This window comes from Anarhichas minor, unplaced genomic scaffold (genome assembly GCF_050575085.1).
Source record: "Anarhichas minor isolate MPS153535 unplaced genomic scaffold, ASM5057508v1 ptg000043l, whole genome shotgun sequence".
In the NCBI taxonomy this organism is placed as follows: Eukaryota; Metazoa; Chordata; class Actinopteri; order Perciformes; family Anarhichadidae; genus Anarhichas; species Anarhichas minor.
The window spans coordinates 4,637,296-4,654,730 of NW_027466489.1; the positions used below are offsets into that span (position 1 = coordinate 4,637,296).

A 17,435-nucleotide genomic window follows, 5' to 3' on the forward strand; every position below is an offset into this window, starting at 1 on the left:
GCGGTTGTTCAACTGTTGGTCAACTGGTTCAAAATGTCTGGCCGCACCCCAGACTAGGAGCCTGTGAGTCTTTGTCTTTGTGTGAGAAAGGAGCGTTGAGCTGAAGAAATAGACTATAATTATCAGGTGGGAAATTAAATTAACCGTCATTCACAATTTATAATAAAAGTGTCACTATGACGCAATAAAGTAGCTTTTAGCGTTTGTTTTTTTTTAAGGCTATATCAGTCATGGTTGTCGCAGAAATGACACCGTACTAATGCATCCCAGTGAAAACCTTCCAGAACTTAACATGTCTTAGTGACTGTGATATGATGGAGCACAGCTGTGTGTAGGTGTGACATTCTGCTCCACTTTGGCAAAGTCACCGAGCGAGGTTGATCAGCTCCGTCTGGATGGCAGACGTCACCTAAAACAAGCTTTGTGGGGCTGGAGTGGTAAATTGTAAAGAAAATCAAACTGTTAACATCAATACAGTTGAGGTCTGGAATTTGTTTTGGATTTTCGTCTTGGTGAAGTAAACGTACCAACTGGCTTGAGAGTGGTATCAGAAGGCCTTTGGCAACTTATATTAGGAAAGTGTATCGTGTTTTTGGCACAAGGTGTTAAGAGCTATGTGTGGCAGAACTGCATAGTTTGTTTGTGTGAGAGTGGTGTAATTAGGTCACGTCTACTGAGCACATATATGAAAAGTGATTTTTTATTTTGTTCAACATTTAGGCTTTAAGTATTTATACTTTTACTGGCTGTTATTTCTGTACATCTTAAACAATAGTGTTTCTTATCACTGTTACTGTCCTAGTTTCACAATCGCATGCCAATAGTTACAAAGTACAGCTGTAGCCGGTCATTTTTAAGTTAATTTGGTCATAAACCGAATAATTGGACAAATTACATTTTTGACCAGATGATGGTGCTAGAAGTAAATTTGTGGGCTCACCAAAAGACTGAATGTCTGTAACAAATTTAATTGCAGTCCATTCAATATTTGACGAGACATTTCACCACAAAACACAAATATCAACCTGCTATTGGTGCTTGATGAAAAGTCGGGGGATGACCAAAGTCAGTAGGGTTCACCATAATAATATTAATGACGTCTGTTCCAAAGTTCACGGCGATCCATCCAACGGTTGCGGAGATATTTCATTCTGGAAAAGTTTAAAGCAAATACCTGTTGACTACATGAGTACAAGAAAGTGATCCAGTAACATAGAAACACAGATTTTATTTAAACACAAAAATACACTGCCTGGCAAATATGCACCAGATCAGTAATTCATCATGTAACAAATGCCATAAATACAAAATCAAATAAATATTAAATTAAAAAAAATGGACAGCTGTATTAAGACATTATGTAAACAAACAAGACTTGAGGAAAAAAATGCATCATGTGATACAGAGACCAACTACAAAACATAATGTGTGATTCTTTGCCCTGAGTGGAATTATAATTCCAAATTTAAAAGCAAGTCTGATTGATCATAAAACATGTAGAAAAACAAACAGATGTAAAGATCCAGAAACACTGGCAGGATAAAGTGAGTGCTTGGAAGAAAACGCCTTTAAATGGTAAAGAGCATTACATTTTTCAGTCGTTCAGTAATTACAAACCAAGCACTCTCACATTTTGCACTTACTCTTATAATTGTTTTATTTACTACATTACATAACTTATGTTTATGTTCAACATATAAAACATTTTTACATGAAGATAAATTATTTGTCTTCTGTTATCATAAAGTACTTAAGTGTTTTTGATCTCAGTCCTTTCCGAGTGGCTTGGAGGGTCCTCTTCAGTCACGCCACAAAGTAAACCCCCTGCAGTGTAGCTCAGTTTCATCTCCCCCCCCCTCACTTCAGTCCTCCTCGTTCGTGAGTGAAATGGCGTGGTCGGTCAGTGCTCTTAGATTTGGAGGAATGCTTAGATCACACTGCAAACACGCTGAGGGAGCTGGTCTCATCTTTCAGACCCAGGATGCTGTATGCTATCCTTTTCATGTGGCCGGGCAGCCGCACTCCAATATTCCTGATGTCTCTGAAAGGACAAGATCAATGACACCGTTTTAAAAACGCTAAAAACATTATGGACTCTGTTTTGCATAAAGAGACTACAGAGGTCCTTGTAAAGCACTGATTCTCACTGGGGAGTATCTAAACTAATTAGAAAAAATATAAATTGTGTTCTTTTCGGAAAACAAAATGCACATATTGCATCTGAAAGCAATGCGCACATGGTTTAAATAGATTGATTAAAGTACTGAATCAACAATTAACTGATAAAATGTTGGGCAGGACTGTGGCGCTGCATGAGATTAAAAAAGGCGGTGGAGAATGATAGGAATGACGTGGCAGAGTGAAGTATTTCAACATTCACAAACTGGCTGACAAATGTTCAAGCTGAGAGCTCAATACTTCCTCTGTGTTACTACAAAGCGTGGCCTGGTGCCAGATAAAATCAGCGCGGCACGGCTGAGCTGCACCTGTGCCATATGTGCACTTACTCATGCCTCAAGGCGAGCACCTGCTCCATGGTCGTGATCCCAGCGCGAGCAAAGCTTTCGTTGTACTGGTTCATTTTGATGGACTCCAGCCACTCGGGCACCGACCTGAACATGGTGCCGTCACAGCCGCTGGTGCTGGGCAGGCGGATGGACACGCTGCGAGGAACAGTGTAGATTTGGATTACTCATCATTTACTGCCACATTATGCTCACTGAGTACATGTGAGGATTTTACTGTCAACTCAATGCGGACAGTTTCCAGAGATGTTTCAATCTTTTGTAATTTTCTAATGGCAAATACCAAGACTAATACAGCTCTAGTTAAAGAAAAAAAGTTAGAGACATATCTTGGAATTGAAATGGAAGATGAATATTAGTTTCATCTACTTATTAACACACAACAAGGGTTTATAAATAGAGTAAGTTGTGTAATTCTCCACAAAATTCATTATGCACCTGAGAGGATTAGTGTCTTTTATAGTTATTTTCATTTAGTCTCTTTTACTTTGTTACCAAATCATAAACTTCAATTCATACCGTGGATCAAAGTCAGCGATGGGTTTCAAAGACTCTGGGCTTCGGAGCAATTTGTCCAACATGTTGACGATGTCTGTGAAGCGAGGTCGTTTGGGGCGGTCCTGCTGCCAACACTGGAGCATGAGCTGGTAGATGGCGGATGGGCAGTCCATCGGAGCAGGAAGCCTGAAGGCCTCGTTGATAGCCTTCATGACCTGAGGAAGAGGGAAGGCAGCTCTTAGATCTAAAGTATATTTACGAGTGTGCTGACGGACAGTCTGGAAAAAGTGCTGTGTTCGTTTGTTGACATCAACAGCAAATTTGAAGACGATGGTGGGAAACTACTTTGGACGTCAGGCAACTTTCTACCGCCACCTACCCAGCAGACTCTCAGTGGTTATACACATTAAAGTTTGACCTACACAGGCTAAACCAATCCTTCATCTCAACCGCAAGAGGTGGACATACCTCATGGTTGCTCATGTCCCAGTAGGGCCGTTCTCCAAATGCCATGACTTCCCACATGACGATGCCGAAGCTCCACACGTCGCTGGCTGAAGTGAATTTCCTGTAAGCGATGGCCTCGGGGGCCGTCCAGCGGATGGGGATTTTACCTCCCTGACAGAAGAGAAACATTAACAAATCATGTTAAACGTGAGAAGGGAGTGGAAACACAAAGCGCTGAAAGACCAACACTTTAGATTGGACACTTGAGAGTGAAAATACCATTAGCAGTCTGGCATTCGTTACAAGAAAAAGAAAGGGTTGTTCTCTCTATGCTTTTAGGCTGTTAAATATGCAGCTGTTAGACTCACTCTCGTTGTGTAGGTGCCCTCAGCATCATCCTCCAGCACACGCGACAGCCCAAAATCAGACACTTTACACTCCAGGCAGCTGTTGACCAAGACGTTTCTTGCTGCCAGGTCCCGGTGGACGTAGCTCATGTCAGAGAGGTATTTCATGCCAGCAGCTATTCCACGCAGCATCCCCGCGAGCTGATATGATGGAATCTCTCCATCGCGGTCCTAAAGGAAAACAATACGTCTATTAAATAACTCTTTCTTTTAAATAATTGTTACAAGATTTTTGTTCTGTCATAAATTACAGTCAAACACAATTGACTTTTTTTTCGGCTTTTAACTTTATGTAATGTATTAAAGGAATAGTTCAACATTTTGGACAATGTAAATAAATCAATACCACCACTTCAATATGATCCAATGTAAATAAATATACAGAAACACAATTCAAAGTTCCTTTGCACGATGACGCACAAAGAAACGTATAAGATCGTTAAGCTCAAAACAGTTTGCTAATGTTTTAGTTTGCACCCTCGAGTTATATTAAGGACTAAAAAATATTAAATTTCAAGTCATGTGACCTTCCTGTTTGCAACAAAATGCATGTACCTACCTTCAGATATGTGTCAAGAGCTCCGTTCTCCATGTATTCTGTCACTATCATGGCATGCTTGACTGAAAATTAAAACAAAAACGTACGTTTAGTGAAAGCAAAGTATACAAGCAGTTGATACAAATGAGTTGAGAACGATCGTGTGACTTCTGTCTGAGGTTTTCGACTCACATTTGGTGACAACTCCCTCCAGGCGGATGATATTCGGGTGTGAGAACTGACCCATGATGCTGGCCTCGCTCAAGAAGTCCTGCCTCTGTTTCTCCGAGTACCCCGGCTTCAGCGTCTTGATCGCCACGGCCACCTCCCCTCGCTTGGGAGACTTCATCACGCCCCAAAACACCTCCCCAAACTCTCCTGATCGGCAGACGGACAAGCAGGAGGAAACGTTAGAAACTGCGCTCTGAGATTTCATTAAATGTAAGACAGGTGATAAAATAAAAACACTTACCAACACCGATGACTTTCTGTTTGCTAATGGCAGTGGGGTCAATTTCTGTGACAAACTTCTGGATGGCGATGTTAGGGTCCTCATACGTGTGTGGATCAACATAAGTCTTCAGAGGCTTGAGTTGATCTATGGAGGAAATTATGACCAGAATAGTAGGCTGAATATTAACATAATTAACTATTATTATTAGTATTATTATTATTGCATGTACAGAATGGTTCTAACCTGATGAGAAGTAGGGATCTTCAGCTCCTCCCCTGCCGCGAGAGTTCAGTCTCCTGAGAGGAAAACACGAATAATCACTACAGGACTAAACAGAACATAGACTGGCTTTTTAGTAATTGCAGGTCAGTCTCTACTGAAAAAGACCAAAGCTGTGTTCAATAGCAGCACCAGCTATTACTGATAAACCCTCCCTGAGCCGTCGTACCAGAAAATCTTTAATTTGCTCGAGCTTGTGGCACATAATCACAGTTTGCAGGTCTGTAGATAACATTTATCTGAATGACGCAGGCGTTGGATGTGGATATGAAGCATGTTGTTACCAACCGTCTACGCAGCAGCAGGACGGCCACCACCACGAGCAGAATGATCGCTACTCCAACTACAGCTCCCATCACCATGGTGGAGTTGTTCTGGATCTGAGACTCAGCTGTGCAAATCACAGAAAAAAAGACACATTTAGCAACTCAATATGTGAAATAAGAGTTTATACGGAGAGACTAGTTTCATCTGCTGTCGATTTGAAGGCTGCTGGTACCTAATGGTAAGGTAAGGAACTCTTGCTCCACACTGTAGCTGCCGGGGTTTCCTTCGGGACTCAGTGCCTGGACCCTGAACATGTAAGTAGTGTCTGGGGTGAGGTCAATAATCTGGACAGAACTTTTCTCCAAAATCAGGACTGTGTAGGTGGTCACATCACGCTCGCCCTCATCATCCTGCGAAAAGGAAAGTGGGTGGATTAGAAACATTTTGGAACAATTTACCGCCTCAACTTTGAACGAGGGGAGGGGAGACAAAAGAGCACAAAGCACTCCGTCTTACTTTTCTGCGGTACATAAGCTCGTAGCGGTGATTGATGTGGGCTGGAGGCCTGCGAGACAGAGTCCAGGACAGAGACAGGCTGGTGGGGCTGCGATCATCCAGATGGATCGACGTCACCTTTGGGGGATCTAACGGTCGGCGAGAGACAGAAAGCAAAATAATGGTTAGTGACTAATCACAGTCTTTGGAAATAAAAGCCTTTGTGATTGAGTGGCTCAGACTGAATTCCTCTTTGTGTAGTAAGCCCTTCTTTTTGTACAATGGTTTTCAGTAGCAAATACAATTTTACATGAAACAATGTCTAAATGTCTCAACATGTCCGTTTAGGGTTCTGGAGACAACAGATCATGTTTAAACAGCTCAAATAACATACTAAAAAATAGTTTTACCACCTTGATACTTTTCCTAATCTCATCAGAATTGCTTATAAACATAATTTTGAACAGATGACATGTTTCATAAGTCTGCTACAGAAAAATGTAAAAGTAATATTTCGCAATTTGGTATAATAACATTTTATGGTCTCTTCTTTGACAATTGTACATGTTCTGTTTGTTGCAAAGGAAAGGGTTACCACTTCAATACTTGTCTACATATTGGGTTTTAACAGGGTTTTTTGCTTGATTTCATAAATATTATTATTATCACACATATAGCAGTTGAGTTTAAAGTTGGGATTAAATCAAAGCACAAAGAAAAGGCGTTTGGTGTGATCGGGCTCACCTGTGTAGTCCAGAGCGGTGGTGATGCTTGCGATGGGCCTGTCGGTACCGAACTGGGACACGCCGCTGTGAGCCTCGACAGTGAACGTGTAGTTCAGATGAGAATCCAGGTCACCGACAACGACCGTGGTGTCCTGCAGGTCTGTAGGACCTGGCTCGAAACGGATCGTCTCGCCACAGGGGACACACAGGGCCTCGTCGCAGTGCTCGCACACCACACTGTAGGTGAGGTCGCTGCGGCCCCCGGTCACCAGCGGTGGGCTCCAGGCCAGCTGCAGCCTGCCCTGTGCTGACAGGGTGGTGGAGGTCAGGTCACGAGGGGCACTGGGTGGATCTTGGGGAGGAAGTACAGGACACAGAACAGTTAGCCTGATATTCTTACCCTGCCTGTAATGAGCCAAAATGTGACTTTGTCAGTACTGTGACAGTGAGTGTGGTTGTTACCAGAGCAGGGTGACGTAGGAGTGTCTGAAGGGGAGCGGAAGAAACCTTCCTCACATTGACATTCGGTGGCGCCGGCTGCGGAGGGCTTGCTGTTATCAGGACAAACCTGACATAACTCGCTCGATACAGATGTCTTGAAGTAGCCTGGTTTGCATACTGTAAGAGAGAGAGAGAGAGAGAGAAGGTGTGTGTGTGTTTAAGGTTGACATTAGGAGCAACTGAAACAGACAAACACAGGAAGGGATGACTGATGTAAATGCAAACAATGAAGCCGTCTCTGTAACACCAGTCCGTTCCACCCGACAGGAAGCTTTTGTTGTGAGTAACCTATAATCACTGAGGCTTTGTATCCAGAGGAATGAAAAGGGACTTCCCTGACGATCTGCCTCTACTCGCCTTTTTCGCCTGAAGGCCTAATCTCAGGTCACACTGCCAGTGTCAACCGGATGACAGCAGAGCATTAAATCCGTCAGGTGATCTGATCTGCCTTTCCCCTGTGAACTCTCGGCTCATATTCTCTGGCAGATAACACTTGTGTTTTCGCCAAAGGAAACCCTGGACACTGCTGGAGAGTTGTGATGGACATTTCAGCACACGGATAAACAGTCTTCCAGGGCACAAGGTCTTCCAGAGGTTAATGAACGTGCAGAGTGGACAGAAACCAGGACGCGGGAGCTGCAATTCAGTCTGAGGCTGATGTTTCCTCTCTTTCTTAGTTCCTTCCTTCCTTCCGCTAACCCCCCCCCGACACCAATCGCAAATTACAGCATCCAAGGTTCAACAGTTAGGAGGACGAGAGAATCAGGAAATAGGAAACGCTGCTGGAGACGAGTATGATTTTCATTGTGTTTATGGAAACAGACATACTTTCTGAGGTGATAAAGGGCTCCAGCGCAGTAAAAAAGAAAAATTTAAAAGAATGGATCTTATGAAAGATCTCCTCTCTCCGCTTTCATTCTGCTGTCTCTGAAGGGAGGATGGCTTTCATCTGGCCCCTGTGCTGGTGGCCGTGAGAAGAGGTCGAGTGAACCCTGGATTAAAGACGCGGTCGCGTTACTTCACCATTCAGGCGGAAAGACCTTTGCACTCCAAGTATTGCCGCAGTGGAGGAGAAGGAGCAGGTTGAGTTTGAGTAGGAGGGATGAAGATGAATAGATGGATGGATGGGGGATGGGGGGGGGGGGGGGTAAAGGTCTGGAGCACCAACAGAAGTTCTCTCTGGGGAGTCACTCGGCGGCAGTGGGGGTGTAGCTGAGGTCTTTTCGCATAAGAAAAGGAGGCCAGCCCATTTCATCTTGAGCTGCAGCAGCAGGACCTCTGTCACGTACCAAAGAAACTCCGGCCCTATTCATCTATTGTCTCTGAGATTGGACAGAGTGGTGCCATAAATATGTTGGCTTACTCCTTATACAGCTCCCAAATGGCGGCATGTGTGCAACGTATGAACATAAACATTGTTAATGCAAACTTTGGCAACGATGGGTTCTCATATTTACTTTGAATTAAAGTTTTTGCGTTGTTTTGTCAATCTAGGGAAAGGGTTGAAATACTGTTTTCATTTGATCCAAAACTTTAATTTTCCCCCTCTTGAATGAATGAATAGTCCCACGCTCCTCTACGGCTACGACACACACGTGAAAAGGACTTAAGTTCCACTCCGGTGCATCTGTTAATTGAATCCGTTTTTTGCTCTTTGTGTCGACCCATTGTTCTAATGAGTGGGAACATGGATTAGGGAGCTCGTTGCGTGTGTTAACAACCGGATGAAAGAGCAAAGGGAGGCAAAGCGGGGCATGTCATTGGCTAACAGCTGTCCTGTTGCTCTACTAATCCTCCTGACTAAATTACACTCCACACCTAACTAAGCAGCCACCAAACTAACCACCCTCATGCACCAACTGTCGACTGACTCCCCACCCTCCGACTCCGTGGCGAGGACAGCCTTCTTATTTGTGTCAGTCAGCATTCCTCCTCATGTCGCTTTACTTCCTTTTCCCACAACAGTTGTGCTCTTCAGTGGAATGCACATGCGGGCCACGAGCCTTTAAGGATCTCACTTTCTCTTGTAAAGTGGAAATAGGGCGTTGGAACAAACTACAACTTATTCACTGTGGCTGAACTTATTTCATAAAACGTGTTTCCTGCATCCTAATACTCAGGTCATCCTCCAGACTTTGGAATCACAGTTTTTTCCGAGTCATAAACATTTCCTGTCCTCCTCTGCCAACTTCCGTTTCAAGTGATCGGCTCAGAGTCCACCTCAAACCTCAAAGACTGAAACAATCTTCTGCCGTGACTTCCTCCCTGCATTCCTCTTTTGAATCACTTTTACAACCGCAGGACAATATTTACTCTATGACCCACTGCACTTATCTATCAAAAGGCATGTACAGCTGTGACTAACAATACAACTTCCAATAACTATTAATCTAGCACCTAATAGATTATTCATTGGGTCTATAAATGTCACTAAATAGTGAAAAATGCTTGTCACAATTTCCTAAATCTCGAGGTGACATCTTCAAATGTGTAGTTCAGTCCGACTAACAGCGCAAAAGCCAAAGATATTCAGCTTAGAGTGATATAAGACACAGAGAAGAAAAACTATTGAAAGGTTGGAAACTATTTCTTTGCATTTTTAGTTGACAAAGGGACTTAAAGGATGAATCAACTGTCAAAAGAGTTGCTTACTGTTTCCTGTCTATTAACTAATGGCTTATTTCTTTAAGCTGGTGAGAATGATCTTCCGTCTCACAGGAATGAGTCTAAAAAGAGACCAAACTCAGCCAGTCAAGGTGCCTCGGACAGACCGCAGCCTGACTCAGTCTAACCTCCGGTAGGCGTGTCGGCCCCGGCCCTGTAATCTGTGGTTCCGGTCGCCTTAGCAACTGGCGCAAAACAAATACTTGAGGAGGAGAAGACGCAGCACTCAGGTAGTTATTCTGACACATTCACACGGTCCCTTCTTTTCGTCAATCAGTGCTGTAAGGTGACGTGAGGGTGAAAGAATTCCTTTCAGAAGTCCCTGCTGCACACTGTGCCCTTCCTCCCTCCTCTCTGTAGCCTCTCTCCTCCCACGTTTCCTCCAGACAGCCCAACACACCACACCCAAGGAAGACAAATTCCACACAGACAGGAGACCGTTCAATGCGAACACCGCAGACATGTCCTTTACTGTAAATATCTACTTGGTTTTTTTAGATACTGCAAAGTTTTTGCATATTTTACCTTATTTTAGGTTGTCTTAGTTTTAACTATTTTCCAGCTTTGCTTAGCTCTTCATACTGAGCAGTGACTTGTGGGACAATAGTGTCAAAACAAACGTTGAAATTTAGGACACACACTGACATCATTAAAAGTATGTGTATGTATGTATGAGTACACTTAGAAGTATGTAGTAATTGAGACACAGCTTCTTGAGCTGTACATTATCACCCTCAGCCATCGACATATCCATAAAACTGTGCCTCAGCCCGGCCCCATTCCTGCATCCTGAGAAACAAGGCAGTGGAAAGAATGTGCTGTTGGCCAACAGGTAGAGGGATGAGGCATCGACTGGAAGCTTTTTATCTATATCACATGAAGCAATCTGTGGTTGCCGTAAAATCGAAACAAAACAAACGGGCTTAGACATCTTGTCTGTTTCCTCCCTTCCTGACGCTCCACCTTCGCTATCGGACCCACTTCAACACAGATATGACGGAGTGTTCTTGTGATAGATTTCCAAACAAACTAGACGCAATTAACATTCCTCTGTGCTCATTCCTTGCTACCAAAGCAGTGGTTGGAGGAGTTTAATTTACTACAACTCGCATGGCAACGCAAACACGCGCCTCAGTTGAGCGCGTGGCATACTTTAGTGCTTACCTTGGCAGGAGTCCCCGGTGGTTTCGTAGCCGGCGAGACACTGGCACTGACCCACGGGAACCACCCATTCACCATCAGCGGTGCAGTAGATGCGTGGGGTGGCCTGACTAACGGCATTCTCCACACAGGCTCCCTCCACCTCCCTGAGAGCATCCGCCACCGTCTCCGGGAAGGCCGCCAAGCTCTGCACTGTGGCCGGGCATGTTTTGTAGTACACTCTGACAGACAGCAGAGCCACACAAGCGCCCATGTCCTGAAAAGCCAGGTAGAAGCCCTTTCGAGCCAGCGGCCCCACGGCCCTCGTCTCCGTGTTGACCTTCAGCACGCGGCCCCGCGTCACCTCGTCAGGAGCGATGGTGGCCACTTTGCGGAACTGACCTTTGCGGAAGTTGGTTCCTACGTCGGCATCGGCCTCCGAGATGAAAAGGTTGAAGGTTTCTTTGCAGGCGACAGAAGCGCCATCGAAAGTGTTGCAGTCTCGCACAATAAATCTGAGCTCCACAGAGACTCGGGTAGACCCCGGGCGCCGCTGGATGAATGTCGTGCGTAACCAGTTGTCCTGTTCAGTGGAGTCTATGCTACAAACGCTGTAGGTGTAGAAAAGTGAGCCGTTCACCACCGACTGGACTATCTCCCACTGTAGAACAGAAAGAGACAAAGCAGAGGGATTAGTTTTAGGGGCAAAAGTCACTGTTACAAAGCTACAATAATGAAAGGAGAAAAACTCCTTTATTTATTTTTTCAGGGAATAAGTATAGGGTTCAGAGGCTTTGTTCTTGCAGAGAACCGGTTTTATAGATGAGACACCTTCTTTCATGCTGACTGAGAAGCTCATAAAGTGCAGAAGTGAGCTGGAGCTTTTTTTTCCCACACATTAAGATTATTGGCCTGGACATGTGCCGTGCTCGCTACGTGTGTGGGTTTTCCACTGACACACGAGGGTGCATGTGTGCGAGATCCAGCAAATACTACTGAGACTACCAACCAACATTTATGGCAGTTAAATGAGCTTTATAAGCAAAGTGGCAGCAAAATTGCCTGCAATTAAGACTTTTTAAGAGAGGGACGCAATGACGAGCAGAAAGATTAAAAGCCTCCATACAACATTAAAGGTTAACACCTCATATGTTAGCACTATAGTGGGCTACTGCTGTGTTTCAAGAAACACATCAATGCTGAACTTAACCTGTTAGAAAAGAGAGGCAGACATATATATTTACACTATTTCAAGAAAGTTAAATTGCTACCGTTCGAATAGAGCAGCACTCTATCAGGCATTAATACATCATTTCAGACAATTACTTGTAATTACTACCCAACTTCTATTGTCTACTGTTCAAATGTTCTGAAGCCAAGACCACACCTAGCAAATAGTCACCCCTGGTACAAATTTAAATACATTTTACAAGTGTGAGAAAGTCGGGATAGAACAAAGCGAAGTTTGATGGACAGGGGGAAATCCTATCTGATCAAAGGAGAGCCCTCAGATCTTTCGAGAACGTAAGAAGAAACTTTGCCCACACAGTGGAAGTAGCCATGTCCTGTTGCTTTTTTTAGCTGGAAAGCCACAGAACTATAGATAGAGGGATGGTTCTCCACACACGGACCAGTCTTTCTTTCGCTTTTACTTATACGTCTTCCCACAACTGTACATATCAGCTCACTGCTCTTATCTCTAAAATTCGGAGAGGAATCACAAGAAAATCTTAAAATCTTGTTCCTCGGTTCATTTCTGGAATTAAAACAACCTCCTGTGGTTGTGTTAAAAGCACGACGGCACAGTAAATTGAAATGTAGGTTGACCCTTGACATTTTAATGGAATTCATAAGTTCTTCATGAAAGGGTAGCGTTAACACAAGACTAGCTGAGCTCTGCCAAACCTCATCGAGCTGCCACTCATTCCATCTCTCCCAGAGAGCTTTTTTAGTGGACTGAACGAGCAGAAAGAGGCCTCGGTTATTGTTGCTAAATAGTATGCAAATCCTCACATCAACTTGTCTTCAGCTGCCCTTTTGAGTCATTTGTTGTCTTACTCAGAGAGAGACGGTTTCAAGTCTTGAACCTGAAGTGTTAGAAAAATGCCTGTTGAGGTATAAATACTCACTCCGTTCTCATATGGCGACGTCAACCACCCCAACTCTGATCCTGCAGCTCTCATATCCAGCAATACTTCTACAGAGACAGACAGAAAAACATATTATGACATAGTTACAACAAGCACAGAAGCATCTGAGATATATATACATATATATATATATATATATATATATATATATATATATATATATATATATATATATATATATATATATATATATATATATATATATATATATATATATATATATATATATATATATATATATACACATATATATATATATATACATATATATATATATATACATATATATATATATATATATATATACATATATATATATATATACATATATATATATATATATATATATATATATATATATATATATATATATATATATATATATATATATATATATATATATATATATATATATATATATATATATATATATATGTATATATGCAGGCCTAATACACCCTTTTGTCCTTGCAGTTAAATGAGAAAATGACTACGTTTGGACTGTAGGCTACTGTGTGACTCTACAATTAAATTCTCTGCCTTGATCTCGTGGGGGGGGGGGGGGGTCATTATCTTTATGAGGGGCACATGCCACGCTTTGACAGTCTAATCTGGCATGTCGGTCTGATTCAGGACTTCATTGACCGTGTCCTCCAGGTCCAGGATACAGGACTAATAATGTCTGAGACAGGCGGAAGCAGTTAAATTACCATGACGAGAGAACTACATGAATATGCGCCACACGTGAAACAGGAAGTGGGACATGTTAAGGCATCTCACAGGTGACATGTAATCCTAAATTGACAAAAGGCCAGTAAAACAAATAGAAAGAAATATGAAATAAACTATTTTTTGTTATTACAAATAGATAATTCCATCTTTTCGATCATTCAAACTATGATCGAAATGATCTAAACTATTTAAACTAATTAAAACAAGGTTCAAATGGTAAATGTATATTTTCAAAAGAGGCATTCACCACACTATATTATCTTTTATACACTTAATGAAAAACAAAAGTAGAACATAAAGTCCTATACGTTAGCACTTTAAACCTACATTTACATACTTTTGAAACACTTGAGGCTATCAAATTCCAACCTCCTGACTCACGATGTCCGGTAAAGCTCGGCTATACACTTATTTCTTTTTACACAACGCGTGAAAAACTTACGTTCTTTGGACTGGAGGCTGATAAACACTTGGTTGATGAATAAAAAGAAGAACAAGTTGACCCGATGGAGCTCCATGATTCCGCACAACTTTTAATAAAGCCGTGGTTTGAAGTCTCCAAAGCCTCGCTGCTCTCCTCCGTCTGTCCCACTGGCTCCACTTCTCCAAATACTTTACTCCACCGGCTCAGTGAGCACGAGCCCGCAGACCATTGAGAAACAGGTGGCGTCATCGCTCCGCTCCGCCCCCCCCCCCCCCCCCCCAAGCTTTGGAATGCTGAAGTTCTCCAAATATGGTAATATAGGGGCGGGGCCAAGACGGTTTAACCGCACCTGTTTCATTGAGAAGGATGAAGGCCCTCATAAACTGCACTGTCATTTTATTGACTTTAAAGTGTTTGTTAAATGGATAATTCAATATTTAATCAAACTCTGTACCATCATGTATATTTTGCATATCAAACACACGTGTATATTAGTCAGCACTAGGTAACTTAAGCTAAATGCAAAAGATTAAGTCATTGTTTAAACATTCTGCAAGTTTGTCAAGCAGTGATGGTGAAAGTAGAAATCCCCCAATGTTAACCATTATGTAAGTAGCCTAAAGTAAGTGTTAAATATAATTTTTCAGAGTTACTACAACTATAACAAATGTACAACAAATAAACAGTGGAGTAAAATATGCATTTCCGTCTGAAATGTAGTGGAGTCGAGTATAAAGTACCGTAATATGGAAATATTCAAGTAAAGCAAAGTTTAACATAAAGTTTTTCAGTTTTCATTTGAGTCTTTGAGTCCCACGTCATGTGCAAGACATGACGTGGGACTTTAATTAAAGATGGAGCACCAAGCTATACCATAGCATGGCTGTAAAAGATCCATTCTAGTCCTGCTTGATCACATTTGAACTTGGTGTTTAAATGTACATTTAAAAACCTTCTTGGATGTTTTATCTATGCTGCGATATTACGCTGTGGCAGCGGGCTAAATGTTTCAAACAATAAGTGTCAGCAATACAGTACAAATACGTTTGGGCTTTACTAGCCTTTCAAAATGAAAGAGTGTTAAAGCTGGACAATCTTTTTAGACCGTCTTCCAAGTAATTGCCTGAATCCTCCACGTCTCGTCCAGGACTTGTCTTTCCCACGACTGGTAAAGGAGGGGTCAAGTGGGAGGGGGTGGTCTGGTATGAATATATGACTACTAATGAGACACTCCTCATAAAGAACCTTACAATTTGGGTATGAATATGTGACCACAAAGAAGATCTGACAATAGCATCACCTAGCAACTCTTATCTGGAGGAATTTCAGAGTCAAGTCTTCTCTGTGAAGCGCCGTGTACTTGGAGAGTAGAGCCCCTCGATTTGAGAGCCAAACACAGTCAGCCACCCTGACAAAGACCCCCCCCAAAAAAACCAACTGAAGAGCCGGACGTTGTCTTGTCCGACGTTACCATACACGGACATTAATCATACAACAGACAGAATGAAAGATGTTGGTGAAATAATAGATTAACAAGTTAAGTGTGGGCTGAATTATGGCTTTCTGACCTTCAAATGACAAATACTTCAATTTCTCAAACACAAATTGTAGTTTAACACGATAAGTATATCCAACAGAACAGAAGAAGGAGAAGAAGAAACCCGACGCCTTCTTATTAATGCACTGCAAGTAAAGATGCGCCTCTATTGTTATAGTAAGAGTTAATGTGTTTGCTTTCCTTCAGGTTGAACTTGTTTCTCAAATATCAGCTCTTTTTGGAAACTACATTTCAGTTTCTTGTCTTTCCTGAGCTTTTCAATCCCACAAAGACCTGACACCATGCTCTAAGATACAGACATCCCTCACCTGCAAATGATCCGACACACTTTGTTTTGAGTGTGAACTGCCACTTAAAGGAAACTTCCATCTTAAGCACTCAAGCAGCCCTTTCCCTCCTTTCTGCAATAGTTTTGATACACACTGAGGTACGCTAAGGTGTTATTTTCGAGTGTGTTAATGCTTAGACTCTGAGAAGTGGTTTCTGTTGTCAGCCAGTTCTCGACGGTGTCAAAGGTTAACACCCTCTCTCACACACAAGTATGCAAATGCTTTCATTACAATTCAGGCTTCTTTTTATCCACCTAACAGTGCATGCGTGCTGCTGGAGAGCAGACTGAGGCCTCACATCAGCGCTGAGCCCCCCGGGTGCCTAACCCCCCCCCCCGGTCCCGGGCTTCTGAGGGTGACGACAACACAAAAGTACTTCACACTGGGGGCTGGGTCGGCATTTTGTGGGTCAGTGAATAGCAGGCCGAAGCAACAGCGCCATGTCATTCAGACCCTCCTCCCCTCACACCCCCTGCTTTCCTTACACGCCTCGTGGTATCAGCAAACAGAGAGGTGGAACACTACTGAAAACACCAGGGGACCGATTGTGTACTGCCAACATAAAATACGCCCGCTGTTTTCCACCATTCCACCGTCTCAGTGAGGGCCCCCCAAAACCCTTGTTAAGAAATGATGAATTCACACCTTTGTTTACACCGTTTGACAGCATAACCATCAGCAGTGGAAGAAGTACTCAGCTTATTTACTCAAGTAAGATAGCAATGCCACACCATGACCAATAGCAAAAACAAAAAATACCTACAGTATTAAAAGTATTCATTATATAGAGAATACTGTCAGTGTTTCGTTATTATATTATGGAATCATTATCATTGATCCTTTAACATTTACGTGTACTTTAATGTTGTAGTTGTCGAAGTGGAGCTAGTTTTAACTCCTTCATTGGGTAGTTCAATCCATAATAATGTATCATGTTAAATGATCATATGTTTTGTATGAAATGTTTAATAACCTGAAAAGGAACTTGTAAGTGTAACTGTTAAATAAAGGCTGTGGAATCAAAAGAGCAATATATACAAGTACCTCAAAGTTTTAATGAAGTATAGTACTTGAGTAAATGTACAGTTACTTTTCACCTAACAGGGCATGAGTACGTTTGATTTTTATTCTTGGTGCTAAACAATTCTTTACCTAAACATGTTTTCTTTTATTGTTCAAACTTTGTGTTAAAAATCCTATTTGTCTTAGTATGTCATGTATCATAAGTTGATACATTTTAAATCAAGTAATATCTTTATTTCTATAGAAATAATAGTATTTAAAAGTCTGCTTGCTATCAAA

At 42.2% G+C, this 17,435-nt stretch overlaps 2 protein-coding genes across 3 annotated transcripts in view; one reads left to right on the forward strand and one right to left on the reverse strand.

Annotated features, from left to right (window-relative positions):
- h6pd (hexose-6-phosphate dehydrogenase (glucose 1-dehydrogenase)) overlaps positions 1-17,435 on the forward strand; it is a 32,029-nt gene that overhangs the window by 2,157 nt on the left and 12,437 nt on the right. The window lies entirely within an intron of this gene.
- Positions 1,209-14,495, reverse strand: epha2a (eph receptor A2 a). Its single transcript, XM_076111115.1, is given in 18 exon segments — positions 1,209-2,041; positions 2,508-2,663; positions 3,045-3,238; positions 3,492-3,641; positions 3,839-4,048; positions 4,437-4,498; positions 4,608-4,793; positions 4,888-5,013; positions 5,113-5,165; positions 5,437-5,539; positions 5,648-5,825; positions 5,932-6,059; positions 6,655-6,987; positions 7,098-7,253; positions 10,965-11,601; positions 13,070-13,137; positions 14,265-14,432; positions 14,435-14,495. Coding segments are annotated over 18 exon segments (3,078 nt in total). The 3' UTR covers positions 1,209-1,932.